This window comes from Carlito syrichta, unplaced genomic scaffold (assembly GCF_000164805.1).
Source record: "Carlito syrichta isolate Samal-C Ts95f unplaced genomic scaffold, Tarsius_syrichta-2.0.1 Scaffold306734, whole genome shotgun sequence".
Lineage (NCBI taxonomy): Eukaryota > Metazoa > Chordata > Mammalia > Primates > Tarsiidae > Carlito > Carlito syrichta.
The window spans coordinates 469,411-490,930 of NW_007250830.1; the positions used below are offsets into that span (position 1 = coordinate 469,411).

Genomic DNA, 21,520 nt, shown 5'->3' on the forward strand with positions numbered 1-21,520 from the left:
GCCCTGGGGAGAAAGTGCCGCAGAAATCCCACCCCAGGGCTCCCCAAACTGGTCACCTGCTCTCCTGTACCCCAAACCTGGGGCTCCCATGTCGGCCTGAGCTTGGTGGGCTGAGTGCTCAGCAAAGTAGTTCTTGGACCTGATGACTTATAAGACCATGCCCCACCAGCTCTGTCCTTGCTGGGGCGGGCTTGGTGCCCCAGACCCACCTGGCCGTCCTACTGGGATCCCAGCTCACTGCACAAGAACTCCCAAGAAGCTCGTTCCCCAAAGGATCAGACGCAACTCCACTCCACCAAGACCAAGGCCAGCCTGCTCGCCCGACCCCAGGGAGGCCCCTGCCCTGTGGCCCACAATGCCTCCCTGAGACCTGTTGCTTTCTCTGCTGACCTGCGGAACCACCAGGAACCCCTTCGCTCGCCCCCTAGGCTCACGTGCTTTCACCTGCTGAGACTTGGCATGACTCGGTGCGTGGGGTGGGAGGGCATTTCCACCCCTCCCTCCCCACCCCGCTGCCAGTGGAGGGGACCGGCCTGGGATGGCATCTCCTCTGGCAACAGAGAGTCAAAGCCAACCTTCCCAGAACCACTCTCCCGCCCCGGGTCCGCATCCTGCTCAGACCACAGCAGACAGGCTGGAGGCCCCTTCCAGCCTTACTTTGGCTACACTCACGATGCTGGAGAGAATAACAGCTTCCCCTGGCTTTAGGGGAGCCAATTCCACCCTTCTCCTCCTGCCTTGGATCCGCCAGGCCACTGTGGGGCCCCCGTCTCCCAGGTACCCCCAGGCACACCCTGTATCACCTTGCCCCCACACACAGTCCTCGTCCAGAGTCAGCTTCATTTTATTATATTCATAAAATAACCCCCACACCCTCTACCACTCCAGCCTCCAACCTCAAAGGTGGCTGCAACTGTGACCCCAAAGTGCCACCAGAGTTAAAGTATTGATGTGCCCAGATGAGAAGTGGACATCTGAAAACAGCGCCTTTGTGGCTGGCCAGAGAACCCCTGGAGCCTCTGGACCCCTTACCCTGCTGCCCCTAGTTTCTGAGCAGATGCTGTGCCCCCAGCCCAGCCAGCCTCACAGGGAAGGGGAGGCAAGGATGTGGGAGCTGCCCCAGGGCCCCTGAGCCTCCAAGCAGGCCCCCTGCAATTCCTCCCTGAGACTCGATGTGGGCCCCTAGACTCCCTTACCCCACAGGTGGGGCCTGTCCCTGTAACTTCAACCTGCTCCCCCAGCTCCCAATCAGATACCTTGGCTGATGGGGTACCTGTCCCCTCCACAGCCTCCCTGCCTCCCAGAAGGAGAGAGTCTGGGAGAATCTGGGGAAGGAGAGAGGCTCAGTCAGGGGAAAGGAGGGGCCAGCACTGCAGGAGGAGACGGGGCAGCACCAGCCCCGGGAGAGGCCAGGCCAGGTGGCCCAGATGCAGATTCCAGGCCAAGCGGGGCCGGGGTGGTGAGGGGGAGGCCGACCTGACCCCTCTGTCGTGGGTAGAGGCTGTGGCTCTGGCACTCCCTGGGGAATGGAAGAGGCAGGGCCTGCAAGGAGGAAGAGGAGGGACAGAAAAGTATAAAACAGGCTCCAAAACCAGGTCAAGGCCTGCAGGCTCTGTCCTGGCAAGGCTTGAAGTCACTTCCTGTTTAAACGCTGGAGTCCAAGCTGGGTGTCTCTCTCTGTAAAGTGGCTTTGCCTCTTCCCTGGCTCTGTCCTCTCTCCTGGCTGTGCCTTTGCTCTGCGTGGCCACTGCTCACAGACCAGGCCTCCTGCTCGCACCGGAGCCAGAGAGGTGGGGAGGGTGGCGCCATCATAAGATGCGGGGCGCCGACCTGTCGTTGGTGACGGTCCTGCGGAGCCGGACCCCACGCCGGATGGCCACCAGCATGTCTTCAGCCGGGGGGTCGCTGGTGGCAGCCGGGGGCGGGATGGGTGTTTCCTCTGTGGGGGTGGTCGACAGGGCAGTGGGGAAGGGGAACTGGCCCTCGCCCAGGGCATGGGCGCCCGCCACCAGCTCCCCCAGCTTCTCCACCAGGCTGTGCCGGTTGGCAGCCAACTGCTGCTGCTGCTCCTCCTCGTCCTCAGCTGCCAGTCTGGTCCCCACCCCGGGGTAGCCAGCTGCCTCTGGGGATGGACTGCCCCAGGCTGTGTTGGGCAGGCTGAGCCTCTTTGGGGATGCCTTGGCAAGGTCCGGTGCCAGGGGTGAGGCGGCCTCTTCAGTGTAGAACACGCATTCCTCGCTGCCTGCCCGTGTGGGCCCCATGTAGCCGGGTGAGTCCGGCACCGTGGGTGTCTTCACAGGGACGATGGGTGGCCGGATGGGGATGGGGCCGGCGCTGGACAGGGCCCGGCGCACAGTGGGCTTGGTGGAGGGTGTGCGGCGGATGGTGGCCACGCCAGGGGGTGCACCCGAGGGCAGGCCAGTGGCTGTGGGCAGCCCCGCGGTGGGCAGCCCGGCGGTGGAGGCTGGGCGCTTGGTCTGGATCAGGCGGCGATAGTTCTGGGCGATGTTGCTGTTGCGCGGGATAGTGGATGACTTGTCGAACTCCGGTGGGCCCTCGCTGTCTGCGTCCCCATTCACGGAGTAGCAGTCATAGTCGGAGCCTGGGGATGCAGGATGCAGTGAGCCCAGGGGGCCGGGTGTCTCCGCACCCCCATCCACCCAGGGTGAGCACAGACAGGGTGGGACAGGGCCCTCTGGTGCACTGCATCCCAGCCATCCCGCCCAATCTGCCCTCCGGGCCCACCTTGGGAAGGGATGGTGTCCTCGGAGCACGAGGGTGTGGTGGTCTGCGTGCTGTAGCCGCTTGAGTACTGCAGTGAGTCCCGGCTGCTCTTCTGGTGCTCAAGGCTCAGGCCACGGGTCAGTACCATGGCCAGGTCACTGGCCGCAGGGGACACTTCCTCACCGTGCTGGGGGATGGCAAAGTGCAGGCTGAAGCCTTGCTCCCCGAAGCCACCTCTATACAGACTCCTGGCAGCCCCAAAGCCACTTGCTGGGAGCCGGCCTTGAAGTCACTTGCGGGGCCTCCTGGCACTCACCTGGGATTAAAGGCGGGACCCTGGCCAGGCTACCCGGGGAGCTGCCCACCTACCTTGGCTGCGATGGTGGCAGGGGACATCCGGGGTCGCGGTGCCTCCTCGCCACTGGGGCCCAGGGTGCCCCCGCTGGTGGGGCCTGGCTCTGTATCTCGGAGGAGCTCTACTCGGTCCTTCCTCCGCTGCAGCGTGGTGCCCACGGGCTGCTCGTGGGGGCCAGCCTTGGACCAGTCCTGCAGAGTGTGGAAGGCAGGTCAGAGGGACCCTTGGTCCTGCAGCCCATGGCTTTGGGCTGCAGTCTCTCATTGTGGCTGAGGCTGAGGGTATCCAGAACCGTGGGGGGCCTCCGGGCCATAGTCATGGCCAAAGTCAGAGCATGGAGTATGGCTATGACCCCTCAGTCCCACCAGGCCTGGGGGCAAGATGGGGAGTCCCAGAAGGAAAGATGTGGCTGTGTGAGGAGTGACTGCAGGTGGTGCCCAGGCAGCCTGTCTCTGGGGAGTCAGGCACTATATGCACACACCCTTCTGGTTGAACATGGGCCCTTCCTGTAGCGAGGGCACCAGGTCGGGAGGGCATGGGGTAAGCTGTTGGTGATGGTCCTGGGGTTGGGCTGGGAGCACTGACCGAGGTGGGAGAGCTGCACTCGCTAACAGACTGGCAGGTTTCCGAGGCCTCGGAGGATGCGGAGCTGGAGGACTTCTGCTATGCAGAGGTGAGCGCGGTGGTACAGACAGCCAGGGGCCGGTAGGCAGCAGGGAGGAGAGGAGACAACAGTTCTGGTCATAGCCCCTGCATGTGAGTTAGTGCCTTGCCCTGTGTCCCCCCAGAGCCACAGCTGTCGAATGCCTGCAGCAGAACTTGGCAGCCCAGCACGTACACTGTGGGCACTGACCCACCCAGCCCAGGAACCACACATTTTGAGGGTTGCCCACTGGGCTTGCTGCTGATGGCCTGGGTGTGGAGGATGAGGGAGAGAGAGATACTGAGGGTGGCAGCTGGGTGTTTGGTTTGAGCAGATGGGCTGATGGGGGAAAGAATGAAGCCTGGAGTGCCATCCTGCACGTGCCAAGCTGAGCTGCCCATTAAGTCTCTAGCATGGATGCCACGTGGACAGCTATCGTCACAAGCTCAGGGAGAAGGTGGGTTGGAGGCAGACTTAGGGCCGGACAAGGCTGCCCAGGCAGCGAGTGTCGTGAGAGACAAGGTTAAAAGGCCAGGCCCACAGCAGGCTAATGCTCAGTGCTTGGGAGGAAGAGGAGGGTCCTGCAAAACAGAGTGACGGGGAGTCACGAGGGAAGTGAGAGGAGAACCATGAGCAGGTGGTGCCCTGGAAATCAGGAGGAGAGCCTGCCCCGAGAGGGGGGTTCAGCTGTGCTGATGCCGAGGCCCATCCGCTGGGGAGACCCTGAGGAGAACCGTTTCAGTAGAGAGAGGTGACAGGCGTCCATTTAAGAGTGGACTGAAAGGGAGACCTCTGCTCTGGGCGGTGGGGTGGACTAGGTGCCCTGGGAGGGCTCCGCCACTCCAAGTACAAAGAATGAGAAAAAAAGCAGGGTAGACACAGGACTGTGACCTCCTGAGTATGTGTGCCAGGCAGGGCTCCCCAGGGTAGATGCTGACTTCGGTGCAGCAGCTGGGAGATGGAGGACAGTGAGGTGCTTGCCTGTGAGGAGCTAAGTTAAGCCAGGGGGCTGCCAGGGGATGAAGGCACCTCTCCCACCAGCTCCTGTCCAGTTCTCTAGATCATTCTTGATTTACATCCCGATTTCCTACAAAGGATAATGAACCAAGACCACCAGGATTCAGAGGAAAGAATGTTTGGTAATATAATAGTTAAATTAAAACCTCAATGGAAAACTCAATGGAAAAGTTCAACATTCGTTCATGAAAAAAAAAAGACACAAATTAAGAATAGAATGGAGTTTAATCTGGTAAAGAATATCTACAAAAATATTGGTACTTTTCCCTCTGAGGTTGGGACAAAGACAAAGATGCCCACTGCCATCACTTCTACTCAGCACTGGAAGTCTTAACCAGTGAAATAAAGCAAGAAAAGGAAGTAAGAGTAAAAGAATTGGAAAAAGAAAAAAGATTACTATTTGCAAGTGACATGATAGTATATGCAAAATATTCAAAATAATCTATAAATTATCAGAGTTAATAAGTGATTTTAACAAGGTTACTGGATACAAAGTCAGAAAAAAAATCAATTGTATTTCTAACTACCAGCAGCTAACAGGAAGAAATAAACCCTAAAAAGCCAATGTAATTTACAATAGCACCAAGAAACATCAAATACCCTGGAGAAAAAAATTCAATGATAGATGTACAAGACCTTGACACTAAAATCACAAAACATTAATGAGAGAAAGGAAAACCTAAATAAATGGAGAGACATCTGCAATACCAGTCAAAATCCCAGGAGATTTTTGTTCTTTTCTTAGTGGAAACTGACAAGCTTGTCTTAAAATTTATACAGAAATACAAAGGGCCAAAAATAGACAAAGTGATATTGAAGAACACAGCTGACAGACTTTCATGACCAGATATCAAGATTGTCTATAAAGTTAAAAGTTACAATAAATAAGATGGTGTGGTATTGGCATGAGGACAAATCAACCCAGTGGAACAGAATACCAAGTGTGGAAACAGCCATACACCTCCAGACACCTGACTGATGAGAAAAGCAACAACTGCAGTGCAGTGGGAAAAAGACGGTGCTATGATGTAAATGTCTGTGTCCTCCCAAAACTCACACTTTGAAATCCTAATCCCCAAGATAAGGTATTGAGAGGTGATGAGGTCATGAGGGTGGCACCCTCAGGAATGAGCTTAGGGTTTTTATAAAAGAGGCCTGAGGGAGCTAGTTTGCCCCATCTGCCATGTGAGGACATAGCAAGAAGGTACCATCTATGAACCAAGAAGTGGGCCCTCACCAGACTCTGAATCTGTGGTGCCTGGATCCTGGACTTCCCAGTCTCCAGGACTGTCAGAAATTACTTCTGTTGTTGATGAGCATCCCAGTTTATGGTATTTTGTTATTGCAGCCTGAATGGGTTAAGACAGATAGATGGTCTTGCTAATAAACTGTCCTGGGTCCATTTGATATCCATATAGAAAAAAGGACGCCTACCTCACATCACACACACACACACACACACACACACACACACACACACACACACGATCTATTCAGAGATGAGCTGCAGATCATTTAGAGTATGCGAAAATGCCTCAAGCAGGACGCAAAAAACACTAACAATTTAAAAAATGAATAAATCAAACTATATTAAAACTAAGAACGTCTGGTCACTAAAGAAACCCCACGAGGAGAGTACAAAGGTACCCACAGAATGAGAAGATATCTGATGAAGGATTTGTATCTATAATATACAAAGAGTTCTATAAATCCTTAAGAATATCAGACAACTTAGTAGAAAAATGGGCAAAAGATTTGAACAGGGTTGCCTGAGCCTGCGAGTTTGAGACCCACCCGGGCAACTTGGAGAGACCTCATCTCTACAATAAATCAAAAAATTAGCAGCACACGCTTGTAGCTCCAGTTACTTGGAAGGCTGAGGTGGAAGGATCGCTGGAACCCAGCAGGTCAAGGCGGCAGTGGCCGGGAGCGTGCCACTGCACTCCAGTCTGGGCAACGGAGTGAGACTCCAACTCAAAAAAAAAAAAAAAAAAAAAAAAAGATTTGAACAGGGGACATTGTTGTGTTAAGCACTGACCAGACCATGTGTTCTTTAAGCTACGGCCAGGCCATGTTTTCCTAAGCTTTGGTCCCCTCCCCTACCTTGGGGAGGTAAATCTCCTTCCTTTTTCTAATTTACTTTCTAAATAAACTATATTTTCCAATCTAAAAAAAAAAAAAAAAAGAGGATTTGAACAGGTCCTTCACAGAAGAAGATGTCCAAAGGCCAAGTAGAAAGGGTAGCCAGGTGGGGTGGTCATGCCTATAATCTTGGCTACTTGGGTGGCTGAGGTGGGAGGATTGCTTGATCCAGGAGCTTGTGTCCAGCATGGGCAACAGAGTGAGACTCCATTTTGTAAAAAACAAGCACGAAAAGGTATTCAACCTTATCATTAGGGAAATGCAAATCAAAAATACAGAACATTACTACTACTTTGCACCCACAAGCATGGCTAAAATTTAAAAGATGTAAAACACCAAGGGCTGGTGAGGAGGTGGAAGGGCAATTAACGTCATAATCCTGCCAGTGGAAAGGTACATTGGTATGACCACTTTGGAAAACTGGTAGTTCCTAACAAAGCTGAACATACACGTATTGAGTCAACTCAGCAATTCTACTCCTAGGTATGTAGTCCCACAGGGTGCATACTAGAATGTTCACAGCAGCATTATTAGTGGCACCAAACGTAAAAAACTGGAAACTATCCAAACGTCCATGAAAATGGTTAAGTAAATTGTATATTTACACATCGAAATGCTGTGTACAAGGATGTCTATCACCACAGAAAATATGGGTGAATCTCATAAACACAATGCTGAGTAAAAGAAGCCAGATATAAATGATATACTATATGATTCCATACATATATGTATATATGAAGAATAAAACAGACAAAATTAATCTATTCAGGAGAGTGGTTACCCTTAGGGGGAGTGTGGTGTGACTTGAGAGAGCATGAGAAGCTTCCTGGGTGACAGCCATGCTGTTTCTTACTCTTGATATTGGTTAAGTGGGTGGGTTCAGTTCATGCAGATTTATAGAGCTGTACACTTATGAGATGTTTATGTCTCTGCTTGTAAAGAATACTTCAATAAAAAGTTCTTGAGAGATTCAATGGTAATGGGTTATAACCCATAGAATAAGAGAAATAGTTACGAGTCCATATTGATATAAATAAATAACTGAATATATAAAAAAAGGTGGAGAAGGAACAAATCTTTTACAGTACAGTTGCAATTAGTAAATGTAGGAGGTCAGCTGGGTGTGGTGGCTCATGCCTGCAATCCTAGGACTTTTGGAGGCTGAGGCGAGAGAATTGCTTGAGCCCAGGTGTTTGAGACCAGCCTGGGCAACATAGTGAGACCCTGTCTCTACAAAAAATTAAACAATACAAAAATCAGCTGGGATTGGTAGTGCATGCCTATAATCCCAGCCACTCAGGAGGCTGAGGCAGAAGGATTGCCTGACTCTAGGAGTTCAAGAGCAACCTGGGCAACATAGTGAGACCTCGTCTCTACAAAAATAAAAAAATTAGCCAGGTGTGCGCCTGTTGTCTCAGCTACTCAGGAGACTGAGGTGGAAGGATCATCTGAACTCAGGAGGTCAATGCTGTGGTGAGCTGTGATCGTGCCACCACACTCCAGCTTGGGTGACAGAATGAGACCTCGACTCAAAAAAACAAAAATAAAAATAAAATAAATAAATAAATGTAGGAGGAATGATGGAAATAGAAAATCACTACTGTAACAGGCAAGAATTATCAATAGATGCTAAAATTAGTGAGTGAAAATATAAATATTTATGTAGTCTCAAAACGATCCCTCCACAAGATATTTTATTAATTATAAAGGGGAAAATATGACTCTACCATGGGGAAACTTGGCAAATGCCACCTCAACCAAGGATCAAGGTGAATATCATCAATCATAAGGTATCATCAACTGACATCATGCAGCTGATACAATGCACCAAGACAGGTACACTTCTGTGGTACTCTTGCCAAAACTCAATAGTAATGGCTTATAACCTATAAAATAAGAGAAATAGTTATGAGTCCATATTGATATAAATAAATAATTGAATATATTGAAAAATGGTGGAGAAGGAATACCATTCTCATTCTAAATGGGGAAACATCGGACAAACCCACACTGAGAGACATCCTACAAAATGTCTGATCATTATTCTTCAAAAGCATCAAAGTCATGAAACACAAAGAGGGATGGGACTGAGGGATGGACCCTATCTCTACTGGAAGAGGTTGGAGAATGTATAGGTGATGCAAAAATTAAACACAATGTAGGATCCTGGACTCTTGGACCAGCAGAAGGATAGGAGAAAGACAACTGGCAAAATCTAAAGAAAGTCTGGCAATTACTTAGTAGTACCATACCAGCATTAATTTCCTGCTTTGGAAAATTGCTTGGTGATTTACATAAGATGTCAACATTAGGAGGACCATAGGAAGGGTATATGGAAACTCTACTTTTCTTGTAATTTTTCTATAAGTCTAAAATGATTTCAAAACAAAAAGTTAAAAAAAAAAAGTGAGTAGATTAAATAGCAAAAAGGAGAAAAAAATAGATTGGAAGACAGACCTGAAGAAATCATACAGAATGCATATGGAGAAACAAGGAGATAGAAAATATGAGCTAAGAGAAGCAGAAAGACAGAATGAGAAGGTCTGCCATACCTTCAGTTGGAATCCCAGTGGGAGAGGATAGAATGAAAGTCAAGAGATAATGGTTGAAAATTTCCAGAACAAATGAAAGGCAAACACAAACCAAGAAAGGTTAAATTAAAAACAAATCCACATTGTTGAATGCAGTAACAAAACCAAAGAGGCAGCTTTACCTGGGACACAAAAAGCACTAACAATTTTTAAAATGGATAAATTAGACTATACTAAAACTAAGAAGGTCGGGTGTGGGCATGGTAGTTCATGGCCATAATCCCAGCGCTTTGGGAGGCTAAGGCAGGAGGATCACTTGAGACCAGGAGTTCAAGATCAGCTTGGGCAACACAGCAAGATCCCATTTCTACAAAAAAATTAAAAAATATTAGCCAGGCACGGAGGTATGTGCCTGCAGTCCCAACTATTTGGAGTTCAAGGCTGCAGTGAGCTATGATGGCACCATTATACTTCAGCCTTGTGACAGAGCAAGACCCTGGCTCTAAAAAAAGAAAAAAGAAAAAGGAAAAAAAAAAAAGAAGAGAGAGAGAGAGAAAGAATGCTTAAAGTGGTCAGAGAGAGGTGTTAAATTCATCACAAAGAAGCAATAGTGTGATGACAGCAGACCTTTCAACTAGCAACGGAAATCAGAACACAGTGGAAAAGTATCTTCAAAGTGTGGAGAGAAAATAACTGTCACTCCAGAATTGTATCCCTGGCAAAAACTAACTTTCAAGAAAGAGTAAAAAATAAAGCATGCTTAGAGATAAACAAAAACTGAAAGCTTACTATTACAGACCTATGCTAAAAGACCTAAAAAACATTTTTTTTTTTTTGAGTTGGAGTCTCACTCTGTCTGTCTCACTCTGTCTGGAGTGCAGTGGCTGCTCCTGACTGGAGTGCAGTGGCTGCTCCTGGCCACCGCAGCCTCGACCTGCTGGGCTCTGGCGATCCTTCCGCCTCAGCGTTCCAAGTAGCTGGAACTACAGGTGTGCGCTACCATGCCCGGCTAATTTTTTTGATTTTTATTGTAGAGATGAGGTCTCACCAAGTTGTCCAGGCGGGTCTCGAACCCGCGGGCTCAGGCAATCCACTCACCTCAGCCTCCCAAGGCACGGGATTACAGGCTGAGCCACTGAGCCTGGCTCTAAAAAACATTCTTTACATCAGAAAGAGGGAAAATGACCTTAGAAGATGAGATGCAGGAAAACATCATGAACAAAGAAATATGCAAACATATGTAAACAAACACTGTATGTATAAAATAATGATGAAATTAAGAAAAAATGTCATTTGTAGGTACTACAAAAAAAGGAGAGAATAACATAACAGTTTATAAATAGAGAGGTAGTGGGTGGCTAAGTTAAAAGGGCCTTGAATTATTCAGGAGGTAGAATTATGACTTTGCTAAGTATGCATGGTACAATTTCAAAGTAACCTATAAAAGCAAACAGATAGAGTATAACTTATAATCCAGCAGAGGGGAAATGTGAGAAAAGGAAAAACAAAAGGCAAGGGAAGAGACAATAGCGCAGAAAAAACAGAAAAGAAAAAAGGCAGAAGTCCAAACACATCAGTAACCATAATAAATATAAATGGACTAAAAATGCTAATTAAACAATGCTAATTAAACAAAGATTGCCAGATTGGATAAAAAAAGAAAATCCAGGCATATGCTGTGTATATATATGAGACTTATCTCAAACATAAAGATATAGTGAGTTTAAAAGCAAAGAGACAAAAAAAGGATGACATAAATACTGAACAGAATAAAAACCCGGGGGACCTCCAGGCCAGTCTCAGCAGCTGTAGAGGCCCCACATGAGGATAACCCGAGGCTGGCACGAGGCCACTGCGCTCCACCCTGAGTGGTTCCCCTAAAGCCCTCTCACCTGGCTGGTGATGTCTGAAGGCATGGGCGAGGGGGGCTTGGAGTAGGTGGCATCCTGGGAGACGAAGCCAGAGTCGTGGGAGGAGACGCTGGAAAGGCGGGCGGTGGCGGTGGCTGGCTGCGCCAGGCTGCGGTAGCGACAGGTGGAACTGGGTGAGTATGTTTGGGCACCCCCAGGCCATGGGGCTCCGCCACCCTTGGCACTGCTACTGCTGCTGGGGGCACTAGGGGGTGAAGGAGGAGGGCACAGCAGCCAGACAGGGAGACACAGAGGTGTGCGTTTAGGAGAGGGTGACAGACGAAGGTTGAGGCGGGGAGAGGTGAGGGGCAAAGGAAGGAAAAGACAATGTCAGACTAGGAGGTCCTGAGACGCAGGCACTACAGAGGAGCTGTGTTCTGGAAGGCAGGGCCAGGGCAGGGGCCCCCAGGGCTGAGGGAAGCCATGGTCAGGGCATGTCCAGGGTGAGCAATCTCAGCTCCTACTCTGCCATTAAGAACAGTTGTCCTTAGGTTATCAGTGGGGGAAAGTGAGTCTCCAGGAACCAATAATTAGAACCAGACACAAGTCTGACAAACTCTCAAAGTCTGATATTTGTCATCCAGTCCTAACTGGATGTCTAATATGGCAATGGTCCGTCTGGGCATGGAGGTCACCTTCCAGGTGGGTCCTAGACCGACCATCACCCTCACCCCCTCAAGGGTATCCAATCCTCTGTGGCTCACACCCTTGGTACAACCCTTTCACACTTGAGCAGGATTCCTGGCAATGAAGGTGGCCTTCCTCCTGAGCTGACTCTTGTGGCTCCCAGCCTCTGCCCTTGCTGAAAGTCTCCCCTGCAATGGACCCTCCCTGGTGTGACGGTCACCTGCCCAGGGTCTGAAGAGCCTCTGTGGCCCTAGGCCCTCCTCTCTGTGAGATAGCAGCTTATTGCTGTGCTTGGCTACTCCTAAGCCCTGGGTGTCCACTCAGAGTTGATTTTGAGGAGAGAGGGGTGCCGGGGACGAGGGCCCCCCTCCACCGTTTCCTTGTTCTGTGCTCACTGCCTTCACCACCCAAAGAACTTTGAATCACAAACATCCCTCCAAACTGGACCCTGATGGCTGAGCCTGCCTGGTGACTGAGTGAGATCCTCGGCCTCTCCCCAGCTCTCTGAGACTCTGGGGCCAACCTGGGCCCAGGTTTGAACCTGTGGCAGCTGCCTGGGAACCAGCAATCAGGAACCAGTCAGGCTGGAGTGTCCTGCACCTGTGGCCTTAGGACATGTTCCCAGAAGCCTCCCTACCCTTCCTCGATCTTAGATTCTTACTATTACCCTACATTGTGCTGGGCCTGGCAGAATCCAGTGGTTAAATGCTGGGACACTGCCTGAGTTTCCCCTTCTGTGAAGTGGAGACGATATCGTACCTAATACGGAGGTGTTAGGATTCAATGAAGAAAATCCACAAAACACCTAGCATGGCACCTGGCACACAGTTAACACTCCATCTCCATAAATGAAGCTGCCACGGCACCCTCCCCATCCTTCTGCCAATAAATGCCTGCATCAGCAGCAGTCTTGGGATGACAGGGCACATTTTCCCTCCCTATCTGCAAATTCCTTGGATGATGTAAGAGGCGTGTGAATTGCCCTGAAGGAATTATTGATGCAGGTTAGCTGAGAGCTTCCCCATTCCCTCTCGGGATACTGCCTCCCCCTCTACCACCATGAACCCCACCCCCACTGACCTGCACATGCTGGACTTCCTGGAGCTGGAGCTGCTGGGTGATGAGGGTGGGGTCTGGTAGGACCAGCTGTAGTCTGAGCCCTTCAGGTCTTTGATCACCTGGACAGGGACATGGATGGGGGGTCACTGGAGGCAGCCCCGGAGAGCTAGTAGGGACAGAGACCCCCACTCCTCTACCCAGTTGTGAACTATACCCCAGAAGACCCTAGGAATCTAAATCCCCCTTCCCCAGCCTTCTCATAATGTAGGGGGCAAGGACACACCTGGGGACACTCAGCCTTCTGTGAAATCCTTCAGCTTACACACACTGAGTACAGATTCTGAGCCCAGCCCAGGCCAGGCACATCCAAGGGTGCACTGTTGCTGGCAGAGGAGCCAGGTGAGAGTGATCCCCCTGACACCATGGAGTTCAGATAGTTACTGGGTTTCTCTGAGTCTGTTTTCTCCTGCAAATCAGAGCCAGTTGTTCTAGTCTGAGAGCACTGCTGGGAGGATTCCATGAGAAAACCCGTGGAAAAGTGCTCAGCAGATGCTGGGCATACAGCAAGTGCCTAAGGAGTGTCACGACATGTGGACTGTAAGGTAGGACCCGTCCAAGTGCATGAGTGGGATGAGGTGGGCAGGTATGCCTGGGTCTAGGGGAGGTGACGAGGTTTCTGGGCGAGAATGGTGGCTAGGCATCTCCAGGTCTGGAAGGGGGCTTGCCCAGGTAGAGCCCGGTGGGCAGACTCTGGGCCCAGCCCATCGATCTGGGACTCTGCCATCTGCTCTCAGTCTGAGACCTCCGCTGGGCCTGCACCTACCACCCCTCACCTGGGCAGGAGCTCCCGGGACAGCCCACAGAGGGTGTTGGGCAGTGTCTGGTCTTGTACCCCCAGCTGACTCCCCTAAATGCTGTCCCGCTTTTTCTTCCTCTGTTCTCAACCAAGGGCAGCCCATCTCCTCCCTGCCCCTGGCCCTTGGCCTGAGGGCCAGCCGCACCTGCTCGCTGGCGGGAGGCAGCTTGTGGGGTTCTGCAGTCAGCACCACCAGGTCGTCGATGATGCCCTGCAGGTGGGTGATCTCTCCCAGCATGGTCAGCTCTCCGTTCTGAGGAAGCAGCGAGTCAGACCTGCCGGCCCTGCTGCCCGCCTGCCCACCCACTCTGGAGAAAAAGGCCTCGTCAGGCCTCTCTCCTCCTGCTCTTCCTCGATGACCAATGTTGTTTGGGGCTGGCGCAGGCAGAGCTGGCACAGCCTGGGCAGCTGGCGAAGCCATCTGTCCAGGCCACATCAGTGCTTGACTGCACTACAAGGCCTGTCTTTGGGCCAGAGGCATGCGGCCTTGTTGCCCAGCCAGGAATCACTGAGAAGTGGCCTTTCGTGGAGGTCAAGAGGCCAGCCTTGGGCCCAGCCCGACCCACTGGGGCCTCCGAGTCACCAAGACTCACCACCACGGGCTGCAGGAAGGTGATGAAGGTGCAGAAGCGGCCTCGCTCCTCAATCAGTGCCCGGCGCACCGCCTGCTTCTCCGTCTCCTCCAGCAGTAGGTACATGTCGTTGACGTCCTGCAGGGCGCTGTCCAGCTGGGGCTGCAGGTCTCCTTTCCCTGGAGGGTATGGGAGGAGAGGCCGTGCTGGGGACGCCGGCCCAGCTCGCTGTGCCCATGGCTTAGGCCCCCGTGGTGGCGTCCCCGGCCGTGGGGCTGGGTGTTGCTCTGGGGCCAGGAGACTGGGAAGGACGGTCAGGACTCTGGGGCTTGTGGAAGGGCTGGTCCCACCAGAGCAGGCAGAGAGGACAGACAGACACACATGTACAGCAGAGACGCCAAAGCTGCAAAGTCACCTAGGACTTGGGGTTGGCCGAGCCCTGGGCAGCCCCAGGAAGGCTCTTAGAGCCCAGGATCACGGAGGTCTCCACCCCCAGGATACCCTCACCGCCTGTGGGATGGTGCTCCCTCACCTCACAGGGTTCAGGGAGGTGGGGAGGAAGCAGGACAAAGCAGAGTGTACGGCTCAGCTGTAGGCCAGGCCGCTGAGGGCGGGGGTCAGGAGAGCTAGGGGTCTGGGCCTTGGGGGCAGGGAAGGGGTATTTCAGTTAGGGAGCAATGCACAAGGACAGCAACAGTGACACAAAGAAGCAGCGAGAAAGACAGAGAGAGGTGAGCGGATGATGCAGCAGAGATGATGAGATGGCAAGTGAGGAGGTGACAGGTAAGGACACAAGGCCAGCCTGGTGGAGGGGGTGGGGCAGCCAGGGCCTGTGCCCCCCACCCCGCCCAGGCCATACCCTCCTGGCCTGGCAGACTGACCCAGCAGTGGCCCTGGACTCATCCCTGGCCAGGGGCCCCGTGGGCCCCAGGGGCACTGTGCCCCAGGCCCCTCCCTCGGTGGACCGACCGCCTTCCTCGAGCTTCTTTGGCCTGGAGAGGTTCCTTCCAATGACCCTGAGCTGGGGGAGACAGACAAATGCAACACGGACGGGAGGAGCAGCTGGAGGGACGGACATTTGACTTACCAAGTAGCTCTACAGGAAGGATGTGGGAGGAGGAGGAGGAGAGACAGAGAAAGAAAGAATGTGTGAAAGACAGCCGGATGGACAGAGCCACTCCTGGGGGTGGGGAGGTGCCTGGGCCTCCTGCTGCCTGCCTCCCTGAGGGAGGTCCCGGGCCAGGTCTGGGGTGCAGGGCAGCTCCCTCTGTCCCACCCCACAGGTCAGAGGGTCCTGTGTTGGGCCTAGGGCCCCTCTGGCTGGGATGATGCCTTGGGGGTGCCCCGGGGGCTGGTGGGGGCTATGCAGGGGGCCCCCTGTGCGGCTGGGCCTGGGTGGGTGCTCTGGGCCCTACCTTTTCGTGCCTTCTTCTGCAGCTTCAGAGTGTCTGACGACTTCTTCTTGATCTCATGACGGGCTCTCTTGTACTCTGTGTAGGGGGTGAGAGGGGAGCATTATAACGGGGGTCATGCGGAGTGAGGGAGGGGCAGAAAGCCCAGGTGAAGCCCTGCCCCACCTTTAGCGTGGTCCTTGTCCAGCTGGTTGGCGGACTTCTTCCAGTCCTCGATGCGCTCCTGCAGCGGGTTGATGAGGCTCTCCAGCAGCGCACTGCGGGTGGAGCGGGCAGGTCAGCACCATGGGAGCGGGGTCTCCCAGCCCCCTCCGCGAGCGCCCCCTCTGCCCTGCGTCCATCCGCTGGCGCCCACTCACTTGGTGAACTGCCGCAGCTTGGTCTCGATGCTGCGGTGGCGCATGCACATGCGCGTGAGCGCCGAGCCGATGTCCCGCGTGGCCCCTGGCGAGGCAAGCGCGTGGCATGGGAAGGGGCCTGCCGGGGCCTCCGCAGTCCCGGCCGCGGGCCACCAGGGGGCGCCCCGGCCCGCAAAGGCCGAGCCCGCAGCCAGCAGACCGTGCCCCGCCCCCCACGGAGCCGCAATCCGCCGGCCCCTGCGGGGATCGGATCCTTCCTCAATCTCTATCAAGCTCCTCCTCCGTGCCAGGCCATGCCCGCCTCCTGCAGCAGCCTGAGGCCAGCGCCAAAGAATGTCCAGGGAAGAGCAAGCAAAATTCTCTTCCAGTCCTCCCAGGAGGCCCCTGCTGGTGCGCTGATGCAGGCCAAGGCCTGAGGGATGAGGAGCCTCAAGTCTCTGTTACTGTGACCAAAAGGCACCAGCCCAACGGAGCGCTCCTCTGCGCCCTGTATGCTCTCAGAAGGGGACACGGGAATGAGCGGGAAGCCCTAAGGAGGCTCACCATTCCGAAGGGCAAACAACTATGGCTGAGCGGTCAAGAGAGCTGCCCACAGCAAGAAGGGCATCTCTGTGTAATATCCCAGTCACTACTCACCCACTCCTGCTTGTATGCCTCTTGTGACGAGGGACTCACTCTCTCCATAACCAGCCCATTTCATTAAGGAGCAGAACCCAAGGTCCTGACTCTCAGCCTGGTGTTCTCTCCCTAGTCCATACCCTACTCAGCCTTTCCAGCCTCCTTCTACCTTGGGGCATCCCCAACCTCCAGCCACGCCCTTCCCCACCTCGGGTGTTGGTAGCCATGTCAGCCACTTTCTGGAAGGCATCCAAGAAGGCCACAGCAGCCAGCACAGTGGTCCTGAGGAGACGGACAATGGCATGGGTGGTCAGAGAGCAGGGTGTCCTCTCCTCCGCCTGCCTCCTCCCCAGCTGGGCACCCTGAGCAGCCTCACCTCAGCTGGGAATGCAGCTTCGTGGCCTTGGAGTTGAAGTCCTCCCAGATGGGGTAGGAGCTCTGCCAGGGAGATGGGAGAGGAAGTGAGACCCTGTTGGGGCTGCAGGGTACCGCCTGGCTGGCCTCTCCACAGGCTTCAGATTCTGGAAAGTTTCTGAGAGTGCCCCTGCCCCCGTGGAGAGGGAGGCTCTTGGGCCCTCTGGGAGGACAGAGGACCAAGGACAGAGCCACCAGGCATGGGAAGGTCAGTCCCTGGGAACAGGGGCCTTTGCTGGTCCCTTGCTCCCTGACAGCCAGGAAGTCCACCCTCCTGTCTACAGTGGGTGACTGTGTTGGCCCACATCCTCCCTCGGAGGGGACGGAAGCAGTCAGTGGCAGGTCCTGTCTCCTCGGGGCTCCCAGGGACCTGGGAACCGGGGCCCGATAAGGGTCATCATGTTCTCCATCATACACCTGGGATGTGGGCACTAACCTGCCCACCGGCTAGGAGGCAAAGGCACAGTGTGCACGGTGGAGGCTGGCAGGGCTAAAGGCACACTGGGTCTAAACTGGGGCCTCTGGGGACCCCACCCTGCGTCCTGGAAGCTGATGCCGGCAGGCCGGCCACGCCAGGCCAGCGGCAGTGGCTCCTAGGCCCGGGAGGCTGTGGCTGCTGCAGGGCCTGGCCAGCTTGCCTGGGACAACCAGGACCCGGGCTGAATAGGGCCTTGTGCAGCCAACAGAGCCACCTTTCTCCACCCCCTGCTCCCCTCCCCTCCTGGGGAAACAGTGTGGCCTTTATCCCAGCCTGGCCCAAGGCTCCAAGTTGGGAGGGGGTTTCCCAGTAGGGAGGTCGGGCTCCTGGCGACCGAGTTGTCCAGTCTGATTAAGGGGCTCTTCTGGCTAATGCACTCTCCCCACGGTGGCAGGGTCCCTGAGAAACATCAGCCCTGGTCCAAGGGCCCTGTGGAAGCCTCGCTCCTTGAAGGGGAGCCCTGGGCCAGCAAAGTCCCCGCCCGAAGGGGCTTTTGACCCTCCCCTCTAGCTAGGATGGGGCACTGGGGGCTGGGGCTTTTCCTGAGGAAAGGGTAAGGCAGAGACCCCAGCCCCCAAGGCCTTGGAGGGAGGCTCTCCCAGGCTGGAACCCCAGGGGTATTCTCTGAGCTTGCAGAGGCGAAAAGGAGACAGGGCAGCTACGGGAACCTCAGCATCTCCCTCCCCCTCCAGCGCAGCTAAACCAGTGTCCAGGGAGAGTAAATATTTGAGAAGTCCACAGGGGCTGGAGCAAGAAGCGGGAGGCTGAGGGTGGGCAGGCCCCATGCGGGCACAGCACAGGGGAAAGGGGCCTGGGAGGTTGTCCCTAGTAGTTCCAAGGAGCTGACTCATGCCTGGGGCACCTTGGAGGGTCTTCTGACTGGCACATCCTCCCACCACCTAGACAACCCCCCAGCCTTGAAGCCTTGCTAAGTCCTCCCTACAGGGACCAGAAAGATGCTAGGGGCGTGAGGGGTCCAGAGTCAGCTGTCCTGGCTACCAGGAAACCTTGTTATGCCCCTCAGCAGCCCCTGGCAGTCTCAGAGAGTAAGGGCTCTTTCAGTGGGGAGGGTGCCCCACACAGATGAGCCTGGGCACCTTGGTCTCTAAGGACCTGGGATCCCCTTCTCCACAGAAGTTCATAAAAGACTTCAGAGGCAAGGAGGTTGAAGGGCCAGAGAAGCCCCCTGGGGACAGTGTCCTCACCTACACCTGGGCCCATGCCCAGGTAAATCTTGATAGTAGCCCTGTGAGATGAATACTATTATCGCCCCATTTTACAGATGAGCAAAGTGAGAGGTAGGTTGACTTGCCCAAGGTCACAGGGTGGCAGAACCAGGATCTGATCCCATCTGACTGGTCACTCCACATCAGGTAGAGGGGTCCCCTGACGTGCAGGGAGACGAGCCCCTGAGCATCAAGGCTGAGAGGTGGCAGGGCCTGCAAGGATGGGATATGCCCTCAAGCACAGTGGTTGCTCTGGAGGGGACAGGTGAGGGGCTTGTCACTAGAGATGCCAAGCAAGGAAGAGACCACGAGGCTCTCTTTCTGTCTGGGCAGTGGTTGTGGTTCAGACGTGGGGTGTGGGAAACCAACCCGGGCTCCAATTCCAGGGAGTGGCTTTCTGGGTGACCCTGGGTAAGGGTGCCCTCTCTGAGTCTCAGTTTCTTTACCTGTAAAATCAGGAGAGGAACAGCACCTGCCTCACTGGGTCTGTGTGGAAGGCACTCAGCACAGTGCCCGGCACATAGTAACTGCTCAGTTAATGCTGGCTATCAGAGATCACACAAGCCCTGCCATTCTGCCAGGAGCCCCTAGAAGAGGCCTGCCCAGGACCTGTGTGTCCAGGTGACATTCCTCACTCTTGAAGGGGTAGGCAGAGTATGACCCCAATTTCTGGCTGGGCCAGTGCTGGGTGGAGGCCCAACTCACCCTGCTGAAGGTGCTGTGTCCAGGCCTATCATGGTGGCCAAGTCCCTGCCCCTCTCTGGGCTTCAGTGGGCACCTGACCCTGGGGGGTATCTGACCTGGGTTGTGTGAGGCACAGAAGGCAGGGAAAGCTCTCAAGGGCCGCCCTCCCCATCCCTGAGTGGTACCCTCCTCCAGGCTTTCCAGGGACCAAGTGTAGCTTGGGGAGCCCCCTGCCCTGCCACCCTCTGGCCCAAGGTTGAGGCCTCCTAGAGGCCCCAGGAAGGGCTGTCATGGGGCCTGTGGACTTGTGGAGCTGCCTTGCGGGGCAAGCTCCATCTCAGTGCAGCCAGCCGGCTGATGGCCACCTTCCTCTAGAGAAGCCCTGCTACTTCTGTGGCTCAGGCCACCAAGGGAAACAGCCGCCCCCCAAATCTAGGCAGTCAGCCTCCCGGTGGCCCACAGTCCCCTTCTCCGTCCTGGCCAGGAGCCCTGAACACCTGCACGTGTCATAAGTAAGGGCATATCCATCCTGGCATCATCCCAGGTTTTCCCATTTTGTCCCCACGTGTTAGAAAATCCAGCCTGATGTCTAGCTTGAGCCTCTCACTACAATCTGAGCCCATTTCCTTCTGTGTCATCCTAAAGTTCCTTGCAAATTGCCAGAGCCGGGCAGGAGGGAGACAGTCTTGGTCCTGTCTCTGAGCAAAAGCTGCCGCTCTCTGCAGTGGTTGCTGTGAGGCTGCCAGTGGGGGCGAGGGGGTATGGGAAGGCCCCACCCTCGGGCAGCAGTGGGAATGGCTGGGGGAGGGTGGTCTGGGCTGCCCAGTGCCACAAGGGGAATCCTGGGGCCAGGGCTCTGATGTCCACAGGGCAAGTGGAGGCTGCTGAGGGCTGGCAGAGGGGCCTGGAGGCGGGGTTCCAAGGGATATTGGCTCCGGGGGAATACACCATAAGGGGGGACCTACATGATGCTAATAGGGTAGTCCTAGGCCAGGCTGGCTTCAGGCCTCCTGCTGGTGGGGGGAGGGCAAATCTGGCAGCTGCCTCTGGAGCTGTTGTCCAGGCAGCACCAGGAGCCCCGACCTGACCTCTAGCCTGCCTGCACCCCCCACAGTACCCCACCCCGCTTCACAGAGCTTGTCCTGGCACCGAGGGGTGGGTTGCGCTGTGGTGTGTGTGTCCCCCGCCCCCAGCCTGGTGAGCTTTTGTGTTGTGTACCTGGCAAGTATGTGTTGGGCTGTAGGGTGGGGGCCCTTGGGAGTTCCTATAAGGAGCCCGATTCCTGCCCTTACTCCTCCCGGCCTGAAATCATGCTCCTTTATCCTAGGCCAAAGAAGGGGGTAAGAGAAGGAGGGTAGAATGCTGGTTCCTGGCCCCCACCTGACCACTGGGCCCTCTCTGCCCACTCAGCCTGGAGCAGCCCTGCCAAACCCTGGTCTCTTTTGGGGAGTGAATCCCCCTAGTCCCCCCGGGATAAACAATAAGGGCTGAGATCAGGGTCAGGGTACAACAGTCTCCTTAATGACCTTGAACCGTTCCCACACCTCAGTTTCCCCACCTGGGGCCGGGGAGGGGTGAGCCAGGAAGTGGCGGCTTTCTCCAGCCTGACCTTGGGCCATCCTGGGGAGGCGGTGGAGGGAGCCCGGTGGCAATGGGGTAGGAAAAGCACTCCCTGGTGTTGCTCCGCCAACCTCAACCTTCTTGCCGCCTCCTCCCAAGGTGATGATAAAGGCCTATCCTTGGAACGCAGGGACATTCAGCCTGGGGACCTCGGAGTCCTGGAGCTTCCTGGGGGGCGGGGCCGGGGGCGGCAGGGTCGGGTGCAGAGGCCCGGACCAGCGGGGAAGGAGTTAACGGGTCTCCGCTTTATTATTTTTTCTACTTCGGCGGTGA

At 54.6% G+C, this 21,520-nt stretch overlaps 1 protein-coding gene across 1 annotated transcript; it reads right to left on the reverse strand.

The window, feature by feature from the left end:
• Positions 1 to 1,605: 1,605 nt before the first annotated feature.
• On the reverse strand, positions 1,606 to 20,578 carry MTSS1L (MTSS1L, I-BAR domain containing). The gene is made up of 17 exons (XM_021715150.1): positions 20,404 to 20,578; positions 19,813 to 19,893; positions 17,774 to 17,877; positions 17,202 to 17,263; positions 17,034 to 17,107; positions 16,208 to 16,292; positions 16,014 to 16,105; positions 15,852 to 15,926; positions 15,524 to 15,532; positions 14,458 to 14,615; positions 14,010 to 14,117; positions 13,030 to 13,127; positions 11,305 to 11,527; positions 3,665 to 3,739; positions 3,094 to 3,270; positions 2,746 to 2,911; positions 1,606 to 2,602 (listed from the first exon to the last, which is right to left on the reverse strand). The coding sequence occupies exons 1-17, from the start codon at positions 20,576 to 20,578 to the stop codon at positions 1,809 to 1,811; spliced, it is 2,556 nt and encodes an 851-aa protein (XP_021570825.1). The 3' UTR covers positions 1,606 to 1,808.
• Between the last annotated feature and the right edge of the window lie 942 nt (positions 20,579 to 21,520).